This window comes from Hypanus sabinus, chromosome 9 (genome assembly GCF_030144855.1).
Source record: "Hypanus sabinus isolate sHypSab1 chromosome 9, sHypSab1.hap1, whole genome shotgun sequence".
NCBI classification, from domain to species: Eukaryota; Metazoa; Chordata; class Chondrichthyes; order Myliobatiformes; family Dasyatidae; genus Hypanus; species Hypanus sabinus.
In genome coordinates this window covers 11,002,169-11,028,259 of record NC_082714.1, presented here as the reverse complement: position 1 = coordinate 11,028,259, position 26,091 = coordinate 11,002,169, and the positions used below count along the sequence as shown (strand labels likewise).

At 43.9% G+C, this 26,091-nt stretch overlaps 1 protein-coding gene across 1 annotated transcript in view; it reads right to left on the bottom strand.

The window, feature by feature from the left end:
- Window positions 1-26,091, bottom strand: part of LOC132398969 (uncharacterized) — a 126,001-nt gene that overhangs the window by 55,165 nt on the left and 44,745 nt on the right. The window contains exons 11-12 of the mRNA XM_059978807.1: window positions 3,783-3,887; window positions 1,930-2,870 (exon numbers count right to left, since the gene is read on the bottom strand). Of these exons, the coding sequence (XP_059834790.1) occupies window positions 1,930-2,870; window positions 3,783-3,887 (1,046 nt within the window). The remainder of the gene's footprint in view (window positions 1-1,929; window positions 2,871-3,782; window positions 3,888-26,091) is intronic.

Genomic DNA, 26,091 nt, shown 5'->3' with positions numbered 1-26,091 from the left:
TAGTCGATTCTCCAATATTTATTATGAACATGTGAGAAAAAAGAGTATTCTCTATCACTCAGGTGCATATGCCTCCAGACCGCAATTAAACCGTAATCAATTAAAAAGGGATTAATAAGTGATGCAGAACGATTAGTGAATTGATATTTGGATGGTAACTTATCCATTAAAGCATTTAGACAAGTATTAAGATCACCACCCATTAATAACATATATTCATTTAAATCAGGTAACAATGCATAAACAATTTTAAAAAATAAGGGGTCGTCAACATTTGGTCCATAAATATTAATCAAGACCATTTTTCTATTACAAATTGTTCCTATAACAATCAGAAATCTACCATTGATATCAGTTATAACATCCCCCTGGTTAAAAGGAATATTGGAATCAATAAAAATAGAAACACCTCTCGTTTTACTCTGGGAATTTTCATGAAACTGAGGACCCTTCCAAAATTTTACATATCGATTTTTATCACATAACCTGATATGCGTCGCTTGAGCAAAACTTATTTCAGGCTGGAAGATTAATATCTTTAAATGTTTTCTTACGCTTAATAGGATGATTCCAACCACGAACATTCCAAGTTAAAAAATTTAGCTGTTTAGATATCATCATGGAACGTTGTGTCTAAAAACAATAGTTAGATACATGTCGGGATAGGATAGTAGAAAATGGCAGAGATGAACAACAATAAAAATAATTGGCGTATGCTCCGGGATTCCATAATGGGGGGAAAAAAGAAAAAAATTCCCACCCAAACTACAAAGCCCAGAAACAAGTCGATATCAATCGATGGAAGCCCCAAGAAAAGCATAGACGTGAATACAAATACAAACTCCGCCTACCTCAGTAAAAAATATTAAACAAAATCTCTGTCTCCCTCTACCGAACATAAAACTCATTACAGTCGACATATATCTCAATATAATTAACTTGGAAGGAAAGTAATTTTCTTGTATAACAAGACGACCTTCAATTGAAAGTAACCTTCATAACATTAGATAAAGGAAGAAAAACACATCCAAAACAATTCTTGAAATATTTGCACAGAAGAAAAACAATCGCCATCTTTAAATTGTCCGGTCTATCTTTAAAACATAAAGCAATCCAAATAATTACTTTAAAAAGTCTTTACAAAAGCATATGAAACAAAAAAAAAACAATTCATTTAAATGCTGCAAAAAAATTCTAAATGGTTCAAACTTATTACAGACTATCAACAGTTCTCCCTTGTCAGGGTCCGGTCCGGTCCGGAATCCGCGTTCCGGGTCTCGATCTGGTCCGAGGGCTCTGGACTCCGGGACCTGCAGTTGCCCCTCCCGTCATCCCTGATCTAGTTAGGACCCTCCTGGCTCAAGGAGACACACCTATGACTCATTGAGCTGCAGGTGTTTATAGGGGGCCCTGGGACTGGGACCAGGTGGGTGGTCGTTTTGTTCTGTTTCCCTGCCGGCTCCGAACTCGTCTCTGCATTCTGTTATCCTGCCCGGGCACAGATCCACCCTTCATCATGCTTCTCTGCCAGGTACCAGTACTGCCAGGTTGGTCCTCTCCCCCACCTCTCTTCCCATGCGCTGGTCCCGCTTCTCCGCTCGTTTGTTTTGTTCCCGCGGTCGCGCTGTCTGCCGGCCTTTCCCGATTTTCCTGCTATCATGACTGTTGTGTTGGTCACCCTGGACCTATGTCCGCCGGGCGGGTCCGGTCGGTCTGCCGCTGCCCGGCGGGGGTTCTGCTCCGTCTTCCTCTTCCCCCCGAACCCTGGGATTGTGCCCCGCACCCGTCTAGGGGTCCGCGTCGTGCCTAGATCTCCGGTGTTCCCGCATGGGAGGTGGCCCTGCCCGGGATATATGTGGCCCGCCCAGGGAGGGCTCTCCGCCAGCTTATCTAGCCACCTAGGCCTGAACCCCGGGGACCTGCCTGAACCCGAACTCCGGGAGCCCGCTGCGCTCTGCCGGAACCCGAACTCCGGGAGCCCGCTGCGCTCTGCCGGAACCCGAACTCCGGGAGCCCGCTGCGCTCTGCCGGAACCCGAACTCCGGGAGCCCGCTGCGCTCTGCCGGAACCCGAACTCCGGGAGCCCGCTGCGCTCTGCCGGAACCCGAACTCCGGGAGCCCGCTGCGCTCTGCCGGAACCCGAACTCCGGGAGCCCGCTGCGCTCTGCCGGAACCCGAACTCCGGGAGCCCGCTGCGCTCTGCCGGAACCCGAACTCCGGGAGCCCGCTGCGCTCTGCCGGAACCCGAACTCCGGGAGCCCGCTGCGCTCTGCCGGAACCCGAACTCCGGGAGCCCGCTGCGCTCTGCCGGAACCCGAACTCCGGGAGCCCGCTGCGCTCTGCCGGAACCCGAACTCCGGGAGCCCGCTGCGCTCTGCCCGAACCCGAACTCCGGGAGCCCGCTGCGCTCTGCCGGAACCCGAACTCCGGGAGCCCGCTGCGCTCTGCCGGAACCCGAACTCCGGGAGCCCGCTGCGCTCTGCCCGAACCCGAACTCCGGGAGCCCGCTGCGCTCTGCCGGAACCCGAACTCCGGGAGCCCGCTGCGCTCTGCCGGAACCCGAACTCCGGGAGCCCGCTGCGCTCTGCCCGAACCCGAACTCCGGGAGCCCGCTGCGCTCTGCCCGAACCCGAACTCCGGGAGCCCGCTGCGCTCTGCCCGAACCCGAACTCCGGGAGCCCGCTGCGCTCTGCCCGAACCCGAACTCCGGGAGCCCGCTGCGCTCTGCCCGAACCCGAACTCCGGGAGCCCGCTGCGCTCTGCCCGAACCCGAACTCCGGGAGCCCGCTGCGCTCTGCCCGAACCCGAACTCCGGGAGCCCGCTGCGCTCTGCCCGAACCCGAACTCCCTTCCTGAACCCCAGCTCTACCCTTAAATGCCATGGCATCCCCATCCTGTCCTCCCCCAGTACTTCAGTGTCTGCGTCCTGCATTTGGGTCCATCCGGGCCCGTTCCTGACATCCCTCTATAATGTCTTCTGAAATTGAAGCCACCCAAACCCGTCTTTTTCAGAGATAAAAATGTATTTTAAAGTAAAGACATGTGTAACCATCAATTCTTTCAATCTCATATCTCTTTACACCGCGAGACAGTCAAACCATTATAAATCATTCAAGCTTCAGATTCGTCATCGGATAAAGAATTAATAAAACTCAATGCATCAAGTGGATCATCAAAAAAATGAAAACTAGACTTTTTAACGAAGAGCCTCAATTTCACTGGATATTGAAGAAGTGGAAAAAGCTTTTTTTCATATGCTGATTTCATAGTATTTGCTAATCCAGCACGCTTTTTAACAATTTCGCGCGGAAAATCTTCATAGAAACGAATGTCTGAATTTTGATATTGAAAGAGTCTTTTTTTTCTCGCAAGCTTAATAATACGGTCTTTGTCTCTGAAATGGAGAATACGCACAACAATAGGTCTGTTTTACCATGACCCAAAAATTTTAAAGTGCCGATTCTATGAGCCATTTCGATATCTGAAGGCTGTAGACAAACCTCCGGAAATAAAGACGGAAACATTTTTGCGAAATAATCCAATATGTCGGCCGATTCTGATTTCTCTTTTAATCCAGCAATTCGAATATTGTTCCGACGTGATCGAACTTCGAGATCAATAATCCATTGTTGGGCTTTTTCCAAACGTGAAGAAAGGTCCGCTGTATTTCGACTAACTTCTTTAAGATCAAGTCTCAAAGAGTCGACTTTTCATTCGAATTTCTCTTTTAGTTGAGTTATCTCAATGCTGATATTGCTGATTTGAGATTCTGGTCTCTTTACCCAGGCAGGTTTCTCCGAGAATCCATTGGTTTTCTTGAGTTTCCCATTGCTCGGGTCCGGATTTCTTTTGGATCTTCTGAGTGGCCATAATTGTATCTGATCCGACTGAATAAAGTTGGAATTTCAAAATTTAAGTCGGAAAAGGGAGAGATTAAAGGCGGACAAGAAGCGACTAGTCTTGCATGTCCGAAACCAAGAGGCGGAGTCCCAAATTAGCTGTTTGACTTCAGAATAGGCTTGTGCATAGCAGACAGGGTAGTGATTGAAGAGACATTGATCTGGAGATCTGTAATTAGTGGTGTTATAGAAACATAGAAAACCTGTAACACAAAACAGGCCCTTCAGCCCACAAAGCTGTGCTGAACACGTCCTTACTTTAGAAATTACATAGGGTTACCCATAGCCCTCTATTTTTCTGAGCTCCATGTACCTATCTAGGAGTCTCCTAAAAGACCTTATCATAACCACCTCCACCACCGTTGCCGGCAGCCCATTCCACGCATTCACCACTCTCTGCATAAAAAAAACGTGCCACTGACATCTCCTCTGTACCTGTTTGCAAGAACATTAAAACTGTGCTCTCTTGTGCCAGACATTTCAGACCTGGAAAAAAAGCCTCTGACTATCCACACAATCAATGCCTATCAACATCTTATACACCTCTATCAGGTTACCTCTCATTCTCTGTCACTCCAAGGAAAAGAGGCTGAGTTCACTCAACCTATTTTCATAAGTCATGCTCCACAATCCAGGCAACATCCTTGTAAATCTCCTCTGCATCCTTTCTATAGTTTCCACGTCCTTCCTACAGTGAGGCGACCAGAACTGAGCACAGTACTCCAAGTGGGGTCTGACCAGGGTCCTATAGAGTTGCGACATTACCTCTCGGCTCTTAAACTCAATCCCACGATTGATGAAGGCCAATGCACTGTATGCATTCTTAACCACAGAGTCAACCTGCGCAGCAGCTTTGAGTGTCCTATGGACTTCGACCCTAAGATCCCTCTGTTGCACCACACTACCGAGAGACTTACCATTAATACTATATTCTGTCATCATATTTGATCTACCAAAATGAACCACTTCTCACTTATCTGGGTTGAACTCCATCCGTCACTTCTCAGCCCAGTTTTGCATTCTATCCGTGTCCCGCTGTAACCTCTGACAGCCCTCTACACTACCCACAACACCCTCTACCTTTGTGTCATCAGCAAGTTTACTAACCCATCCCTCCACTGGCTCATCCAGGTCACTTATAAAAAAACACGAAGAGTAGGAGTCCCAGAACAGATCCCTGAGGCACACTACTGGTCACTGACCTCCATGCACAATATGACCTGTCTACAACCACTCTGTGGTTGTTCAGGTTTGAGTACAGTTCAACAGGTTTAAGTACAGTCAGGTGTGTCTTGCAAAAAGTTAAACCTAACATTGATAAAGGCAAACTCGAGGAAATCTGCAGATGCTGGAAATTCAAGCAACACGCACAAAATGCTGGTGGAACACAGCAGGCCAGACAGCATCTATAGGAAGAAGCACTGTCGACGTTTTGGGCCGAGACCCTTCGTCAGGACTAACTGAAAGAAAAGATAGTAAAAAATTTGAAAGTAGGAGGGGAGGGGGAAGTGTGAAATGATAGAAGACCTGAGAGGGTGGGGTGAAACTAAGAGCTGCAATGGTGATTGGCAAAAGGGATACAGAGCTGGAGAAGGGAAAGGGGCATGTGACGAGAGGCCTAAGGAGGAAGAAAGGGGAAGGGAAGCACCAGAGGGAGATGGAGAACAGGCAAAGAGTGATAGTGAGAGGGGCAGAGTGAGAGAAAAAAAGGAGGGGGGAATAAATAAATGATGGGGTAAGAAGGAGAGGAGGGGCATTAATGGAAGTTAGAGAAGTAAATGTTCATGCCATCAGGTTGGAGGCTACTCAGTCGGTATATAAGGTGTTGTTCCTCCAACCTGAGTTTGGATTCATCTTGACAGACTGCCTCAGCCATGGATAGACATATCAGAATGGGAATGGGACGTGGAATTAAAATGTGCGGCCACTGGGAGATCCTGCTTTCTCTGGCAGACAGAGCGTAGGTGTTAAGCGAAACGGTCTCCCAGTCTGCGTCGGGTCTCACCAATATATAAAAGGCCACACCGGGCGCACCGGACACAGTATACCACACCAGCCGACTCACAGGTGAAGTGTTGCCTCACCTGGAAGGACTGTCTGGGGCCCTGAATGGTGGTGAGGGAGGAAGTGTAAGGGCAGGTGTAGCACTTGTTCCGCTTCCAGGAGGGAGATCGGTGGCAAGGGATGGAAGGGGACGAATGGACAAGGGGGTCGCGTAGGGAGCGATCCCTGCGGAAAGCAGAAAGGGCAGGGGGAGATGTGAAAGTATTACCAGTCAGAGAAAACATTGTGAAGCTAGAGGCTTTACGTTGGCATCATACTTCTCTTACTAAAGAAACTTTACTAGTTGGCAAAATTAATTTTCTTATGTTCATAACAGATGTGAATTGTACTGCTCAGACATCTAGTCATATGGAGAAAATTAAAATTACTGTGAAAGCTGCAGAAAAGTATTTGTATATTACAGGAGTTTCGGGTCTTCCCCTCAGATCATTAGGCTTCTGAACTTCCGGCCGCATCGTATTTGAAATGTCACTGCATAATCTGTTCTGTACCCTATGAATTTAATATTAATAAATTTTAGTTTGTTGTTTATGTGTAATTCAGTTTTAAATTTTATCGTTATCTTCATAACTGCGTTATGTGTTCTACACCCTGGTTCGAAGAACCGTTGTCTCACTTCTATGTAGATTATATACGTTCTATATATGTGTTGCCTTTATGGCATGTGTTTAGTTTATAGTATTTTCACTTAGTAATCATTTGTTAGCATTTTCTAGTTAAAGTTAGGATTGTTTAAAGTAAATTCGTTCTGTGATATATCGCGGCATGCGATGACGTCTCATCCGGTTTCTTGTGGGAAAATATCAGTTTGGAGAAACGGGAAGGTGGGGGCTCACATGTGTGAGATCAGCGCGAGAAAAGTTGTCTTCTACGCATTAGAAACATAGTGAAGCAACGCGGTAAGTTCATCGTAAGTTAATCGATATGTTGAATTAAAATGTTAATGCCGATTCTGTTAAAAGTAACGACGGTCGATAAGGTTTATGTTTTCGTTAGTTAAAGAGTTACGGATAGTTTGTGTTGAAGTGTATTTAAAGCAGTCAATGGTGTAGGTAGATTCTGACTGTATGCTGCGCTTTAATATAATGTAGTTGTTGTAGTTTTACTTTTGCAAGTATTTATGATGTATATGTGATATCAAGAAGGAAGCAAATGCTGTACAAATCTTGTATTGTTTTATCAACAGTTTTCACCATACGTTAATGAGGAAGAGTGAACAGTAAACGGTTAATCTTACTGCGATCCTGTTTTCATTGACTACGGGTTACCTCGGTGTTTAGTTCAGCGTTATCTTACACCCGAGCGAGAACACTACTGTGAAAAGGCAGCATTATCAGGTGTTTCAATTGCTGCAATGACAACTCGATCCAGCGTCAAGTCGTTGCCATCCAGCGACAGGAGCAGTAGGGCATCATCAAGTAAGGCTGCCCATGCAAGAGCTAAAGCAGAATCCGCCAAGGTGCGAGTGCACTACGCCAAACGAGAAGCAAAATTGAAAATGGAAGCGGCTGCCAGAGAAGCCAAAAACCAAATGGAAAAAGCTGCCAGAGAAGCTGAAAACCAGAAGGAAATGGCTGCCAGAGAAATGGAAAAGGCTGCCAGAGAAGCCAAAACCCAGTTGGAAAGGGCAAGGATAGCAGCAGGGTTAGAAGTGCTGATGCTGGAACGAGAAGCAGAAGCTGCTAGGGTGGAAGCAGAGTTCATAGAAGATGCTGAAGAAACGCATGATCTGGTTGACATAAAATCTACTTCAGAAAAGATCAGATTGGAACGCACAAGCGACTATGTCCCATCTCAAACAGACTGGAAGATTCGTTCTTCCTCTCCGTACTTATTTGATAACGCCCCACTTCATGAGGAGTCTCAGAGAGGCCCAATTGCATCACATCCGTCCGAGGAAGACAATTTACCCTTGCAACTCCGCGATGAATTCAAGAATGAAAGGGCTGATGACAAATACTTCTCGACACCAAACTTACCAGATTTGGTGAGAAGAGAGGCAAAGGCTGAATTCAGAATAGCGAATTCCATAACAGATGTACGCCCTCAGTCATATACCCGCCGACATATTCCCACAGACCGCATGCCACTTACAGTTGAACCCCTGGCACAGTATTTAGCACGCCAAGATCTCGTCACTTCAGGACTATACCAGTTCGACGATAAACCTGAAAATTACCATGCATGGTACTCCATGTTCACCAATGCTATCGATGGAGTCCAGCTCAGAGCAACCCAAGAGTTGGATCTTATGGCGAAATGGCGGGGAAAAGAATTATGCGAACAAGTGAGACGCATACGTTCAGTGTATATCAACAAACCCGAGCTAGCCTTAAGCAAAGCATGGGAGAGACTTTGGGAGGGCTATGCGGCCCCCGAAATTATTGAAGTGGCGCTATACCAACATCTGGAAAATTTTCCTAAGGTGTCAGCCAAGGACCACATTAAGTTAAGGGAGCTCGGGGATTTACTCATGGAGATTGAAGGCGCCAAAGAAGATGGCTACTCAACTGGTCTAGTATACCTAGATACTCCATCCGGGATTAGACAAATCGTGGACAAACTTCCATTTGGGCTGCAGGAGAGGTGGGTGTCTGTTGCCTCAGAGTACAAAGACCACAATGGTCGATTTCCTCCCTTTAAGTATTTCACTAGGTTTGTGTGCAAGGAGGCGAAGAAGCGAAACGACCCTAGCCTCATGGGTCCAGGAAGCAGTACAATCTACACCAAGCCAGATAAATCCTCTTCGAATAATTTCAACATTAATAAACCCGTCTTAGTGCTTAAGACTGAAGCCTTTACAACTAACCACGACCCTAGCAAGAATTGCCCATTGCATAACAAACTCCACCCCCAGAGAATGCAGAACGTTTAGGGAAAAACCCCTTGAAGAGAGGATGGCCCTTCTCAAGGAGAAAAGAATATGTTTTAAATGCTGTTCCTCGACCTCTCACCTCGCTAGAGAGTGTATGATCGCCGTGAAGTGCCCGGAATGTAATAGCACTAATCACAATATTCCAGGTGTGGTCTCACCAGGGCCCTGTACAAATGCAAAAGAACATCCTTGCTCTTGTATTCAATTCCCCTTGTAACAAAGGCCAACATTCCATTTGCCCTCTTCACTGCCTGTGGCACTTGCTCATTCACCTTCATTGACTGGTGAACTAGGACTCCTAGGTCTCTTTGCATTTCTCCCTTACCTAACTCGACACCGTTCAGACAATACTCTGCCCTCTTGTTCCAGCTTCCAAAGTGGATAACTTCACATTTATTCACATTGAATGACATCTGCCAAGTATCTGCCCACTCACTCAGCCTATCCAAGTCTCCCTGTATTCTCCTAACGTCCTCTTCGCATGTCACACTGCCACCCAGTTTAGTATCGTCAGCAAACTTGCTGATATAGTTTTCAATGCCCTCATCTAAATCATTGACATAAATCGTAAAGAGCTGTGGTCCCAATACAGAGCCCTGTGGTACCCCACTAGTCACCTCCAGCCAGTCTGAGAAACACCCATTCACTGCTACCCTTTGCTTTCTATCTGCCAACCAATTTTCTATCCATGTTGAAACCCTGCCCCCAATGCCATGAGCTCTGATTTTACTCACCAATCTCCTATGTGGCACCTTATCGAATGCCTTCTGAAAATCTAGGTACACAACATCTACTGGCTTACCCTCGTCTAACATCCTTGTTACACCCTCAAAAAACTCCAACAGATTAGTCAAGAATGATTTGCCCTTGGTAAATCCATGCTGGCTTGGCCTAATCCTATTTCTGCCATCTAGATGTGCCACTATTTCGTCTTTAATAATGGACTCAAGCATCTTCCCCACGACTGACGTTAGTTCTCCGTTTTCTCCTTCCCTCCCTTCTTGAAAAGTGGGACAACATTAGCCACTCTCCAATCTTCAGGAACTGATCCTGAATCTAAGGAACATTGGAAAATGATTACCAATGCATCCGCAATTTCCTGAGCCACCTCTTTTAGAACCCTCGGATGCAGACCATCTGGACCCGGGGATTTATTAGCCTTCAGTCCTACCAGTCTACTCATCACAGTTTCTTTCCTAATGTCAATCTGTCTCAATTCCTCTGATATCTTATGACCCTGGCCCATCCATACATCTGGGAGATTGCTTGTGTCCTCCCTGGTGAAGACAGATCTAAAGTACGCATTAAATTCTGTTGCCATTTCCCTGTTTCCCATAACAATTTCTCCCAATTCATTCTTCAAGGGGCCAACATTGTTCTTAACTATCTTCTTTCTCTTCACATAGCTAAAAAAGCTTTTGCTATCCCCTTTTATATTCCTGGCTAGACTGAGCTCATACCTGATTTTTTCTCTCCGTATTGCTTTTTTAGTTAAGATCTGCTGTTCCTTAAAACTTTCCCAATCATCTGTATTCCCACTCATCTTAGCCCGGTCATACTTCTTTTTCTTTAATGCTGTACAATCTCTGACTTCCTTTGTCAACCACTGTGGCCCCTTCCCCCTCTTTGAATCCTTCTTTCTCATTGGAATGAACTGTATTTGCATCTTTTGTATTATGCCCAAGAATATCTGCCACTGCTGATCCACTGTCTTTCCTGCCAGGGCATCCGCCCATTTAACTTTGGCCAGCTCTTCCCTCATGGCTCCGTAGTCTCCTTTATTTAATTGCAACACTGACACCTCTGATCTGCCCCTATCCCTCTCAAATTGTAGATAAAAACTTATCATGTTATGATCACTACTTCCTAATGGCTCCTTTACTTCAAGATCACTTATCAATTCCTGTTCATTACACATCACCAAGTCCAAAATAGCCTCGTTCCTGGTTGGCTCAAGCACAAGCTGTTCCAAAAATACATCCCTTAGACACTCCACAAACTCCCTATCCTGGGGTCCAGCACCTACCTGATTCTCCCAGTCCACCTGCATGTTGAAATCTCCCATAACGACTGCATTACCTTTAGCACATGCCAATGTTAACTCCCTAATCAACTTGTACCCAATATCCACGCTACTGTTTGGGGGCCTGTACACAACACCCATTAGGGTCTTTTTACCCTTACTGTTCCTCAGCTCAATCCACACAGACTCTACTTCCCCTGTTCCCAAGCCACCTCTTGCTAAGGACTGAATCTCATTCCTCACCAACAGGTCCACCCCACCCCCTCTTCCCATATTTCTGTCTCTATGATAGCACGTATACCCTGGTACACTCAATTCCCAGGCCTGATCCCCTTGCAGCCATGTCTCCGTTATCCCAACAATATCGTAGTTCCCCATTTTCATCTGAGCTTCAAGCTCATCTGTTTTATTTCTGACACTACGCGCATTCAAGTATAGAATTCTTAGCCCATTCCTCCTCTCTTTGCTTAAAACACTGTCTACTGTACCTAACCCAGCTCCTTGAACTTCCATCGGACAAATTGCACCCTGAATTTTGATGACCTTCTCAAGATCACCCAAACCTTGTACACATTTAACCCCATGCACCTTCTGACCAACCCTCTGGATCTGGATCCCTGCCCCCTGCACATCTAGTTTAAACCCCCCCGAGCAGCACTGGCAAATACTCCTGCAAGAATGTTAGTACCCCTCCGGTTCAGATGTAGACCATCCCTTCGAAACAGATCCCAATGTCCCTGGAACAAAGACCAATTATCCAAAAACCTGAACCCTTCCTTCCTGCACCATGCTCTCAGCCTCGTATTAATGTGCATAATCATTCTATTCTTCGCCTCACTCGCACGTGGCACAGGTAGCAATCCCGAGATTGTCACCCTGGAGGTCCTGCCTTTCAGCTTCACTCCTAACTCCCTGAACTCTCTAAGCAGGACCCCCTCACTCACCTTACCTACATCATTGGTCCCTACATGGACCACTACATCTGGGTTTGGTCTCCAGGTTTAAGGAAGGACATTCTGGCAATTGAGGAACTGCAGCATAGATTCACTAGGTTGATTCCTGGGATGGCAGGGCTGTCTTACGCAGAGAGATTGGAGAGATTGGGCTTGTACACGCTGGAATTGAGGAGATTGAGAGGGGATCTGATTGAAACGTTTAAGATAATTAAAGGATTTGATAGGATTGAGGCAGGAAATATGTTCCAGATGTTGGGAGAGTCCAGTACATGTCCAGAGCATGGATTGAGAATGGATTGAGAATGGATTGAGAATAAGAGGTCAGTTATTTAAAACAGAGTTGAGGAAGAGCTTCTTCTCCCAGAGAGTTGTGGAGGTGTGGAATGCACTGCCTCGGAAGACGGTGGAGGCCAATTCTCTGGATGCTTTCAAGAAGGAGCTGGATAGATATCTGATGGATAGGGGAATCAAGGGATATGGGGACAAGGCAGGGACTGGGTATTGATAGTGAATGATCAGCCATGATCTCAGAATGGCGGTGCAGACTTGAGGGGCCGAATGGTCTCCTTCTGCACCTATTGTCTATTGTCTATTGTCTATAGTCACGATGGGGCCATGCATCCCAGCCCGCTACCGCAAACCGACAATGCTCCTTCACCCCCACAACAGGACGGCGGGGAGGGAGAGGCTCACTCCAGGACAACTGTTGTCAGCTCAAGCTGTACAGAACTTTGCGGTCAAGCTCAGTCAAGTTGTTCTTGTTCAAAGATCTGCCTCACTAAGGTGTACCCTAAGGGAGCCAAAGACAAGGCCATCAAAGCCCATGTAATTCTGGACAATCAGAGCAATCGCTCACGAGTCAGTCCAGAGTTCTTTAACTTGTTCAATATTGAGAGTAAGCAGTTCCCATACTAGCTTAGAACTTGCTCAGGCAACATGGAAACTTATGGAAGGAAGGCAGAAGGCTTCCAGCTTGAGTCCCTGGATGTTAAAGTCGTCATCTGTCTCCCTCCACTCTTAGCGTGCAATGAAATTTTGAAGAACCGCACTGAGATCCCGACGCCAAGTGTGGTGCTACACCAGCCACATCTCCGCCACATCGTCAAACACATCCCAGAAATGGATCCAAAAGCAGAAATACTCCTGCTATTAGGAAGAGATGTTCTCCGGGTGCACAAGGTTAGGCAGCAGGTCAATGGACCACACGACGCCCCCTTTGCCTGGACGCCTGGATCTGGGCTGGGTGGTGATAGGAGAGGTGTGCCCTGGCAATGTACACAAACCGACGGTTAGCACACTCAAGACCAATGTGCTAGAGAGTGGTCGCCAGTCAATTTTTCAACCCCGCACAAGTGTCATGTGTATTAAGGAAGCACGCCAAGGCTTTAACAAATGTAAAGTAACTGACAAGACACTGGGTCAGTCAGTCTTCGCTCAAACTGAGCATGATAATAAACTTGCTCAATCAGTTCAAGATGCCATTTTCTTAAAAACAAAAGACACCAAGGTCTTCAGAGATGAAGCAAATAATGGGGTCGCCCCACTGCCTTTCAGAGAACCACGCCGGTGCTTGCCAAACAACAAAGAGCAGGCAGTCAAGTGGTTCACGCCCTTGCAAAAAACTCTGAAAATGAAACCTGAGATGCAGCAACGCACCCGATTGACCCACGAGGTACTGTGCACACTAATGGCAGAGGTCACAGCCATTATAAATGCACGACCACTCCTACCCGTGTCTTTTGACCCGGAAAACCCCTTCATACTCTCGCCATCAATGCTCCTTACACAGAAGGCAGGAGATCCCCCTCCACCAGGGGACTTCTCCGATAAGGATCTGTACACGAAGCAATGGAGACAGGTCCAGGCTCTGGCAAATCCATTCTGGTTTCGTTGGAGACAGGAATATCTACCTTCGTTGCAACACAGACAAAAGTGGACAGAACCCTGCAGGAATCTTCAAGTTGGAGATTTAGTCCTGCTCAGGGACAACCAAATCGTGTGCAACTGCTGGCCAATGGCCAGAATCACTGCTACATTCCCTAGTAGGGATGGACATGTCAGGAAGGTTGAGTTGAAAACTACCGACCAAGGTGATGTGAAAATTTACCAAAGGCCAGTTACAGAAGTCATTCTACTTCTGCCTAACGACTGATTTAGAGACTGAAGTTTTGTATTATGTTCATTGTGACCTTACGAAGGTCAAGCGGGGAGTGTGTTGCCTTTATGGCATGTGTTTAGTTTATAGTATTTTTGCTTAGTAATTCGTTTGTTAGCATTTTCTAGTTAAAGTTAGGATTGTTTAAAGTAAATTCGTTGTCTGTGATATATCGCGGCATGCGGTGACGTCACATCCGGTTTCTTCGCGTCTTGTGGGAAAATACCGGTTTGGAGAAACGGGAAGGTGGGGGCACACATGTGCGAGATCAGCGCGAGAAAAGTTGTCTTCTACGCATTAGAAACATAGTGAAGCAACTCCGTAAGTTCATGAGATAATCGATATGTTGAATTAAAATGTTAATGCCGATTCTGTTAAAAGTAATGATGGTCAATAAGGTTTATGTTTTCGTTAGTTAAAGAGTTGTGGATAGTTTGTGTTGAAGTGTATTTAAAGCAGTCAATGGCGTAAGTAGATTCTGACTGTATGCTGCACTTTAATGTAATGTAGTCATTGTAGTTTTACTTTTGCAAGTATTTACGATGTATATGTGATATCAAGAAGGAAACAAATGCTGTACAAATCTTGTATTGTTTTATCAACAGTTTTCACCATACGTTAATGAGGAAGAGTGAACAGTAAACGGTTAATCTTACTGCAATCCTGTTTTCATTGACTACGGTTTACCTCGGTGTTTAGTTCAGCGTTATCTTACACGCCGAGTGAGAACACTACAAAATATAATATATATATAGTTACTTGTCTCATGCCTAACCTCTGCCTACAGGGAGCGCTCCTCTCTGTCTGTTTCACCATCCTGCAATTCATCCAAGACCTGAGTCGGTCATTGACGAACCTAACTAACTCAATTCATGCACATTAAAATAAAATACATTTGGGGGGCTCCTAAACCCCACAGGCGGGCGAGCCAGTGGGGCAAGGATTCCTCTGGCGGCTGATGCAGAGTTTGGGCTAAATCCTATAATTCTGTGATGATATAGGTATGAATGGTGGCCTCAGTGGTTGGTAGGGGTAGCGGCTGGAGCTTGATTTTGTTCATCAGCGTCCCTGCATTCCTCTTTAACTTCTACGTGTCCGAGGGGGCTTGCCTGGATTACATTGTTCTCATCCCCATCCGAATCATCATCATACGAGATATCCCCATCCCCAATATATAGATCCCAATCCTCCAGCAGGACCATGCATCGGACCTTTACAGAATCTGCCGTACCTGACTCCAGGTGAGAAGGGGTTGATTGACAAACGGAATCATCTGGAGGAGGGAAGGGTGGATTAATGACAGACGCTGGGAGGTATGGGAACTGGCCAATTTCAACCCCCAGGTTTGTTTAGGGGTCCAAGTAAGAGTGAAAACATCACTTCATGATCGTTACCTTAAAGTTTAAACAAAGGAACACATATATAGCATATGAAACTAAAGGGAACTTCATAGATCAAGGCAAAGCAAAGCAAAAAGGGGTACCTTTGCACAGATTTGCACTTTTATACTCAGTTTAGATAAATTCCTGTGACAAAGAAGGACCTATTAAATATACATAGTCACAGCACATGTGACATGTGCTAACACATGACAAGGTGACAATCCTGATGAAGGGTCTTGGCCCGAGACATTGACTGTTCACCCTTTTCCATAGATGCTGCCTGGCTTGCTGAGTTCCTCCAGCATTTTGTGTGTGTTGATTGGATTTCCAACATCTGCAGATTTTCTCGTGAAGGTGACAGACCACTACGTAACTGCTATAACAATTTCCGTCAGTAGGCAGAGACAAACATAACATATTCTTAAAAACAGGTTAAAATGTTAGTAAAAGCTACATTATTAGTTTTGCATTAGTACAACTAATATCTTACTAAAACCGTAAAATATAGAGGATTCCAAAATCCCCTCTTGATTTTAAATCACACATTTAGAATCATGACATCTGCAAATTCAGAGGCAGAAATACTTAAAGCATCTATGTTACAGAGTAATCAAAAACTACTTCACTTGTATATTAACAAAGAATATATCTTCAAAGCATTTATAGCATTCAAATAAAATTTATAATGTCCAACTTTTAGCTTGCTTGCAGTGGCTGGTTGTGTATCCAAATATTTCTATCTTCTACTATGACTGTCAAACAAAGAGCTGAAGCCCATGGTATTCCTTCCTTGTGATACTTACCCATTGTTTGGTGATACCATTCTTTCTTTCAATTTGTCCTGATGACTCTGGGTGAAGTGGGCAATGAAAAGACCATTCAGTGTTCATCAGTCAACATAATTTTTGACAAAAATTTCCAGCGAAATATGTTCCCTGGTCAGACTCAATGTGGCTGGGCAATCCCACCTTGGAATATAGTCCTTAATCAGAGTTTGGGCTGTGAGTGAGGCAGTAGCTTCTCTTGCTGGGATGGCTGCCACCCATCTTGAAAGAATGGCCACGATTACTAGGATATCCAAATATCCTTGGCGCTTTGGTAAAGTAATATAGTCCACTTGTAGATGTCAAAATGGACGTGGTGGGACAGAAGTACTTAGTTGAGGTGGTTTATCTGTTGATCCAAGGTTTGATTTCTGGCATGTCACACATCTCTTAACTGTTTGTCAAGCTTGCATCCTGAACTTTCAATCCTACCACCATTGGGAGAATTTGTCAATCATCTTTTGCACTCCAATTTTACTAACGAGGGTATCTGCTGTACCAGATAAGGAAACAGTTCAGCTGGGGCTAACATTCTATGACTAGTGTGATATCTCCATAGTCCATCATCATTTAACAACCCACCAGTTTCTATCCAGGATCACTTCTACTGGTTTGAGTATTGATTTTGCATTTCTCGAATATAACCATATAAACCATATAACCATATAACAATCACAGCACAGAAACAGGCCATCTCGGCCCTCCTAGTCCATGCCGAACTCTTAATCTCACCTAGTCCCACCTACCCGCACTCAGCCCATAACCCTCCACTCCTTTCCTGTCCATATACCTATCCAATTTTACCTTAAATGTCACAACTGAACTGGCCTCTACTACTTCTACAGGAAGCTCATTCCACACAGCTATCACTCTCTGAGTAAAGAAATACCCCCTCGTGTTTCCCTTAAACTTCTGCCCCCTAACTCTCAAATCATTTCCTCTCATTTGAATCTCCCCTACTCTCAATGGAAACAGCCTATTCACGTCAACTCTATCTATCCCTCTCAAAATTTTAAATACCTCGATCAAATCCCCCCTCAACCTTCTACGCTCCAATGAATAGAGACCTAACTTGTTCAACCTTTCTCTGTAACCTAAGTGCTGAAACCCAGGTAACATCCTAATAAATTGTCTCTGCACTGTCTCTAATTTATTGATATCTTTCCTATAATTCGGTGACCAGAACTGCACACGATATTCTAAATTTGGCCTTACCAATGCCTTGTACAATTTTAACATTACATCCCAACTTCTGTACTCAATGCTTTGATTTATAAAGGCCAGCGTTCCAAAAGCCTTCTTCACCACCCTATCTACATGAGACTGCACCTTCAGGGAATAATGCACTATTATTCCTAGATCTCTCTGTTCCTCTGCATTCCTCAATGCCCTACCATTTACCCTGTATGTTCTATTTGGATTATTCCTGCCAAAATGTAGAACCTCACACTTCTCAGCATTAAGCTCCATCTGCCAACGTTCAGCCCATTCTTCTAACTGGCATAAATCTCCCTGCAAGCTTTGAAAACCCACCTCATTATCCACAACACCTCCTACCTTAGTATCATCGGCATACTTACTAATCCAATTTACCACCCCATCATCCAGATCATTTATGTATATTACAAACAACATTGACCCCAAAACAGATCCCTGAGGCACCCCGCTAGTCACCGGCCTCCATCCCGATAAAGAATTATCCACCACTACTCTCTGGCATCTCACATCTAGCCACTGTTGATTCCATTTTATTCCTCCAGCATTAATACCTAACGACTGAACCTTCTTAACTAACCTTCCATGTGGAACTTTGTCAAAGGCTTTGCTGAAGTCCATATAGACTACATCCACTGCCTTACCCTCGTCAACATTCCTCGTAACTTCTTCGAAAAATTCAATAAGGTTTGTCAAACATGACCTTCCACGCACAAATCCATGCTGGCTACTCCTAATCAGATCCTGTCTATCCAGATAATTATTAATACTATCTCTAAGAATACTTTCCATTAATTTACCCACCACTGATGTCAAACTGACAGGTCTATAATTGCTAGGCTTACTTCTAGAACCCTTTTTAAACAATGGAACCACATGAGCAATACACCAATCCTCCGGCACAATCCCCGTTTCTAATGACATCTTAAAGATCTCAGTCAGAGCTCCTGCTATCTCTACACAAACTTCCCTCAAGGTCCTGGGGAATATCCTGTCAGGATCCGGAGATTTATCCACTTTTAAATTTCTTAAAAGCGCCAGTACTTCCACCTCTTTAATTGTCATAGGTTCCATAACTTCCTTACTTGTTTCCCACACCTTACACAATTCAATATCCTTCTCCTTAGTGAATACCGAAGAGAAGAAATCGTTCAAAATCTCTCCCATCTCCCTTGGCTCCACACATAGCTGACCACTCTGATTCTCTAAGGGGCCAATTTTATCCCTCACTATCCTCTTGCTTTTAATATAACTGTAGAAACCTTTCGGATTTACTTTCACCTTATTTGCCAAACCAACCTCGTATCTTCTTTTAGCTTTTCTAATCTCTTTCTTAAGATTCCTTTTACATTCTTTATATTCCTCAAGCAATTCCTTTACTCCATGCTGCCTATATCTATTGTAGACATCCCTCTTTTTCCGAACCAAATTTCTAATATCCCTTGAAAACCATGGTGCTTTCAAACCTTTAACCTTTCCTTTCAACCTAACAGGAACATAAAGATTCTGTACCCTCATAATTTCACCCTTAAATGACCTCCATTTCTCTATTATATCCTTCCCATAAAACAACTTGACCCAATCCCCTCTCTCTAAATCCCTTCGCATCTCCTCAAAATTAGCCTTTCTCCAATCAAAAATCTCAACTCTAGGTCCTGTCCTGTCCTTCTCCATAATTATATTGAAGCTAATGCTATTGTGATCACTGGACCCGAAGTGCTCCCCAACACATACATCTGTCAGCTGACCTATCGAATTCCCTAACAGGAGATCCAACACTGCCCCATCTCTCTTCGGTACTTCTATGTATTGTTGCAAAAAACTATCCTGCACACATTTCACAAACTCTAAACCATCCAGCCCTTTTACAGAATGAGCTTCCCAGTCTACGCGTGGAAAATTAAAATCTCCCACAATCACCACCTTGTGTTTACTACAAATATCTGCTATCTCCTTACACATTTGCTCTTCCAACTCACGCTCCCCATTAGGTGGCCTATAATACACTCCTATCAGTGTTACCTCACCTTTCCCATTCCTCAATTCCACCCAAATAGCCTCCCTAGAGGAGCTCTCTAATCTATCCTTCCAAAGCACCGCCATAAGATTTTCTCGGACAAGCAATGCAACACCTCCTCCTCTGGCCCCTCCTACTCTATCACACCTGAAGCAACTAAATCCAGGAATATTTAGTTGCCAATCACACCCTTCCTGCAACCATGTTTCACTAATAGCTACAACATCATAATTCCAGGTATCAATCCACGCTTTAAGCTCATCCACCTTTCTTACAATGCTCTATATTTGTGATACAGAGTTCAAATACCTTCCATAGTTTAATTTATCATACTTTCTTCTATTTCTATTTTCTTTATTCTTTCTCTATCTTCCCTTCTCCCTTCTTGCAGTTTCATCTACGAATACATTTCTATAGCTTTCCGTTGTGGTCATTTTGGAGTGACCTTTCCATTTCAATACAACAATTTCTGATGGTAGCAGTATGACTTCCATAAGTTGTCATAGATGTTTGCCATTCTTGATTGGAATTCCCATGGCTGTAAGCAATGTTCCTTCCAATTTGTAGAACTTCTTCTTTGGTTATCCTGTCCATATATGATATGCATAGCATTCTCCTGAGGAATCACATCTCTGCTGCATTGATTCTTTTTTCCATTGCATTTGTGATGGTCGATGACTCGCTGCCATTCATCAATATAGGGAGAATGTAGCAGTTGAGAGTTCTAAGGCGGATGTCAATTTCTATTTTCTTGTTCGTTAGGATGTTTCTCATTTCTGTAAATGCTGTTCTTGCCACTGCTATTCTTGCTTTTATGTCTGTTTCGCATTTACCATCAGATGCTACCCATGATCCAAGGTACTTGAAGTTGTGAACTTGTTTCAGGATTCCATTTCCCAATACGATCCTACAGTTTGGGATATCAGGTTTCTTTGATATTACCATTTCTTCAACTTCACTGTTTGCTGTCAGTACTGCATTATCCGCACAGCGGAGGTTGTTGATATTGTATCCTCCTGTACTTGTTCCAGGTAGGTCCTGTACAGTTCTCATGATGTTTTCACTGTACAGGGAGAACAGGTCTGGTGATAGAACACAACCCTGTCTGACTCCTCGCTTTATTGGCTGATATTCACCAATCTTGTTGTCTATCTGTATGGCTGTACTTTGTTGCCAGTAGAGATTCCTGATTATTCTTAGATCTTTTCCATCGATATTAATGTCTCTAAGCATTTTCATGATGATGACTTGGTATGTCACTGTGTCAAAGGCTTTTGTGTAGTCAATGAACAGAAGTACAGGTCTTGTTGCATTACTATTAACCTTTAGATAATATTCCTGAGAACATAAGTTGCATTTGATGTTCCCTTGCATTCGACAAAACGGCACTGTTCTTCACCGATCTCTGGTTTAATTTTGTTTCTTATTCTGAGCATGATGTTTCGAAGTAGAATTTTTGTGAGGTGGCTCATTAAACTAATTGTTCTGTGTTGTCCACATTCTGTTGCACTTGGTTTCTTTGACAGTGCAATGAATACTGCCTTTAAAAGATCTTCTGGCACTTTGCCAGTGTTGTATATTCTATTCAATAATTTCTCGACACCAAAATCTTCTAGTGCTTCATACAGTTCATCCGGAATGTTATCTGGTCCTGATGATTTCCCCTTTCGCATTTTCTTCATAGCATGTTCCTCTTCTTCTTTTAGTATTGATGGGTCCTCGTTGTTGCCAATATCAAAATTGTCCTCTCAGTCTTTGTCATCGTATAGGTCTTTGATGTATTCTAACCATCTTTGCATTATTTTTCCATGATTGAATCAATAATTTGATTGTGTTTTTCCATGAGTGAATCAACAAGTTCTTCAATAAAAACTGTATAAATAAGCCAGTTCTAAAATCTGCAGACAAATCATCAGAAACTCCACATTGTCAACGCCATCCACAACTGAAACCAGAAAAGGAAATGTGATTGTGTACAATCATTGTGCTGTTTCATCGAAAAAGCTCAGCATTTAATACAATCATTCCCACAATCCTGATTGAGGAGTTGTAGAATCTAGGCCTCTGTACCTCCCTCTGTAATTGGATCCTCGACTTCCTAACCGGAAGACCACAGTCTGTGCGGATTGGTGATAACACATCCTCCTCACTGATGATCAACACTGGTGCACCTCAGGGGTGTGTGCTTAGCCCACTGTTCTACTCTCTGTATACGCATGACTGTGTGACTAAGCACAGCTCAAATACCATCTACAACTTTGCTGATGATACAACCATTGTTGGTAGAATGTCAGGTGGTGACGAGAAGGCGTACAGGAATGAGATATGCCAACTAGTTGCAGCAACAACCTGGCACTCAATGTCAGTAAGACAAAAGAGCTGATTGTGGACTTCAGGAAGGGTAAAATGAAGGAACACATACCAATCCTCATAGAGGGATCAGAAATGGAGAGAGTGAGCAGCTTCAGGTTCCTGGGTGTCAAGGTCTCTGAGGATCTAACCTGGTCCCAACATATCGATGTAGTCATAAAGAAGGCAACTATATTTCATTAGGAGTTTGAGGAGATTTGGTAAGTCAACAAATATGCTCAAAAACTTCTATAGTTGTACCATGGAGAGCATTCTGACAGGCTGCATCACTGTCTGGTATGGAGAGGCTACTGCACAGGATCGAAAGAAGCTGCAGAATTTAGTCAGCTTCATCTTGGGAACTAGCCTATAAAATACCCAGGACAGCTTTAGGAAGCAGTATCTCAGAAAGGCAGTGTCCGTTACTAAAGACCTCCAGCACCCAGGGCATGCCCTTTTCTCACTCTTACCATCAGATAGGAGAAACAAAAGCCTCAAGGCACACACCCAGTGATTCAGGAACAGCTTCTTCGCCTCTGCCATCTGATTGCTAAATGGACTTTGAAGCTTTGGACACGACCTCACTTTTTTAATATACAGTATTTCTGTTTTTGCACATTTTTAATAATCTATTTAATTTATGCAATTATTTACTTGTTTATTTATTATTGTTTTATTTTATTTATTATTATTATCTCTCTCTCTGTGCTAGATTATGTATTGCATTGAACTGCTGCTGCTGCTAAGTTAACAAATTTAATGGCACATGCTGGTGATAATAAACCTGATTCTGATTCTGATTCTGATTCATCAAATATACTTAACATGCCAATGAGGTAGAGGGAATTTAAACAGTTCTGTGCGCTGCTTAAATTCCTTTGTGCATTAGTTGCAAAAGATGAGTCTTCTTTGCCTTCATAAATTTCCAAAGTCATGAACAGCTCTGAAAGTATCTCGAGAATCAGTGTAGATGTTTGCTGATCTTCTTCTGCTAGCTTATAACCTTCAGTCAAAGCTTTCAGATCTGCCTGTTGTGCAGAGGTACCCGGAGTCATATCTCCTGAAGTCATCACTTCATTTTCTATGACAGCAGCCCAACCAACCATTTCAATTCCTCTCTCAGTGGTTGAGCAGTCATCAGCGTACAAAATCAATATCTGGGTTCAACAAAGGCTCCTCTTTATGGTATTTTGCATCTTCTTGGCATGTTATTGTTCTTGCAAAGTCATCATCATCAACATCGTAAAGATGTCCACTGACAACTGTGTAGCTGGATTCGCTGGACTTGCTTGTTAACTGATGATATTATGTGCCTCAAGAACAGTGGACCTCTGAAGCCTTTTCAATTGTCGTGGAAAATATACTCAGACTTGGAGGGAGAGTGCCGTAGAAAAATCCTTTATTTTTCACATGACACCACGGGGAGTCCAAGCACCTAAAAGCGGGGATTTTGGAACTCCGCTTAACAATAAAGTACACTCTTACTTATACCCCAAGTGTAGGTGACAAGAAGCATCTAGCCATAAGGAGGAATTTAGACTAGAATTCTACAGAATAGTGAAGTTACGTAGTATGTCCTTGAACAGTTAAAGTTATACATCTGCTTAAGTGTCAGTTCCAGACAAGTATATCAGGCTTGCTCGATCGCGGGCGTGACAATCCACAGAACAAAGAAGCTTAGACATAACTATTCCCACATCCCATCTACAGCGCACATTTCAATCACGCAGTGTGCCTAAATCACAGATAATTGACTGCGGCTTTGAATTCACAATCTTTATTTTTGAAAAAAAAATCATTAACCCCCCTAACGTCTTTCACAGTGTCTTAGTATTTTTCTTCCACCACTTTTATATGCTATCCTCTACATTCCTCCAATCAATCTATGTTGGGGATTGTCATTCTAATAATTTCTTAATTGCATCTCATCCATCTAGTAAATTCTGTTTATCCTCTCCTCTACCATCTTCAACTCAATGTGTCATCTGTCTTATTTGCTGGGAAGACAGCATGTTACCTAATACTTGGATACCATCATATGGGTACAATTTGTAGATGTTCTTAATTCGTCGAAATTCAGTCCAAGTTGTTAAGCTTCCTTTTTTAGGATGGGCCGATGTCATCGGCAGGACTGGGAAGGAAGGGGGAAGACGCCAAAATTAGAAGAAAGGTGGGGGAGGGGAAGGAGGACTAGCTAGAAGGTGATAGGTGAAGCCAGGTGGCCAGAAAAGGTAAAGGACTGGTGAAGAAGAAATCTGATAGGAGAGGAGAGTGGACCAAGGGAGAAAAGGAAGAAGGTGGGGAGGTGATAGGCAGGTTAAGTACCACATTAAAGATAAGAGCCTGGAGTGGGCAACATAAGAACAGGGAAGAAGGACGGGTAATAATAATTAAGGAGAAATCAATGTTCATGTCATTATGTTGGAGGCTACCTGGACGGAAGGTGAGGTGTTGCTCCTTGAACAACCCTTGAACAGAAAGAACTGCTGGGTCATTTCAGGGTGTAGTTCAGACTCTGCTCATTACTGTGGCTCCCAAATCACACATAGACCATACCAGAAACACCAAAAAGTGCTGGAGGAACTCAAGTGCCAGGTAAGGTATTCCTATATTACCTTATGATATTCAGCCCATTGAATCAATACGTATCACCCGGCACTGTACCACTATAGCCTAATCTTCTCCGGTTTAGCAGAATCATTCCCTAGATTCTACCACACTGGGGGTGTCTCTGCCCTTGGGTTGTGGAAGGGAAATGGAAGGGAAACCCCTGCAGTCAGAGGAGGAACACGCAATCTTCATGCAGGCAGCACTGGAGGTCACGTTGGAACCTGGATCATTAGAACTCGTGGCAGCAGCCCTATCAGCTGCAGCACGATGTTGCCTTAAAGATGACAGATTCTCTTACCAGAGGGACATCTATAGGTATTACACAGAGGTGGGTCACATATAAGCTCAATGGATGTGTGTGAATAAAATTAATGTGGTACAATACAACGGCTGAAAGCACACACAAACGGCTGAAGGACGGCTTCTACTTCACTCTCCATTTATTTATACCAGGCAGCCTTTTAATAGTTTGCTCATACAATAAGATGGACCCTGGACCTCACAAAAGTAGCTTGTTACGACCTTGCACCTTTACCTGTATTGCACTTTCTCTACCACTGCTACAATTGATTCTGCATTGTTATTATTTTACCTTGTTCTGCCTCAATGCACTATGTAATGGTTTGATCTGTATGAACAGTATGCAAGACAAACTTTTCACTGTATCTCAGGGAGGCCTCCATTGGTGGGAGTCAACCACAGATGATACATCTTATCTATTTGCGTAGTTGAAATGCAAGCCAGGGCAGTACGATGTGGAGAGCAAGCTGTTGCCCCTGACAGCAGACTCCCCCTCTCCACACAGCTGATGACTCCAAAGGAATGGCAGAGATTGATATAGTTTGGCACAGTGACTTCGTAGGAGGTTCCAGTCAGCAATTAACTCAACATAGGACTAATGAGCAGTTGAACAATTGGTATCTTCAAGTAAAGACATCAACTTTATTTGTCACACGTGCATCAAAACATCAAAACATAGAGTGAAATGGGCAATTTAGCAACAATGACTAAGACAGTCTGAGGGAGCAGCCTACAAGTGTTGTCATGTATCTGCCACCACCTTCTGTCCAAGACCTCTTTCAGAGACGATGCCTCCAGAAGACACGGTACATCATTAAAGACCCCTCACACCCTCTCCATGAATTGTTTGTTCTTCTGCCATCAGGTACACATTACAGGAGCTTCAAAACTAAAACCACAAGGCTACAAAACAGCTTCCTCCCACAGGCAGTCAGACTGCCAAATAGCTGATCTACCTGACTCTGCTTTGGACACTTTTAACTTGCACTGGACACTTATAACTTGATTTTAACTGACATGTGGCTGTTGTGTTTTACTATTTATTGTTATGTTTATTATTTAGTGTTGCGTTTGTTATGTTATGATTGCACTGCTCCTGGGAAACGCTGTCTCATTCTGCCCTGCAGAGCTGATGTACAGTTAGAATGACAATAAAGCTTTTGAATCTTGAATCATACTAACCCTAACCTGTATGAGTTTGGAATATGGGAGGAAACCTGAGCACCTGGAGGAAACCCACATGGTCACATGGAGAAAGTGCAAACTCCTTGCAGACAGCGGCAGGAATTGAACCCAAGCTGGAGATTGTTGGCCCTGAAAAGAGCTAACTGCTACACTAACATACTGCCCTATATACTGGTAGATCCACTGTCATTCAGCCCATGACAAGCCAGGGTAGATGGCAAAGGTGAAGTAGAATTA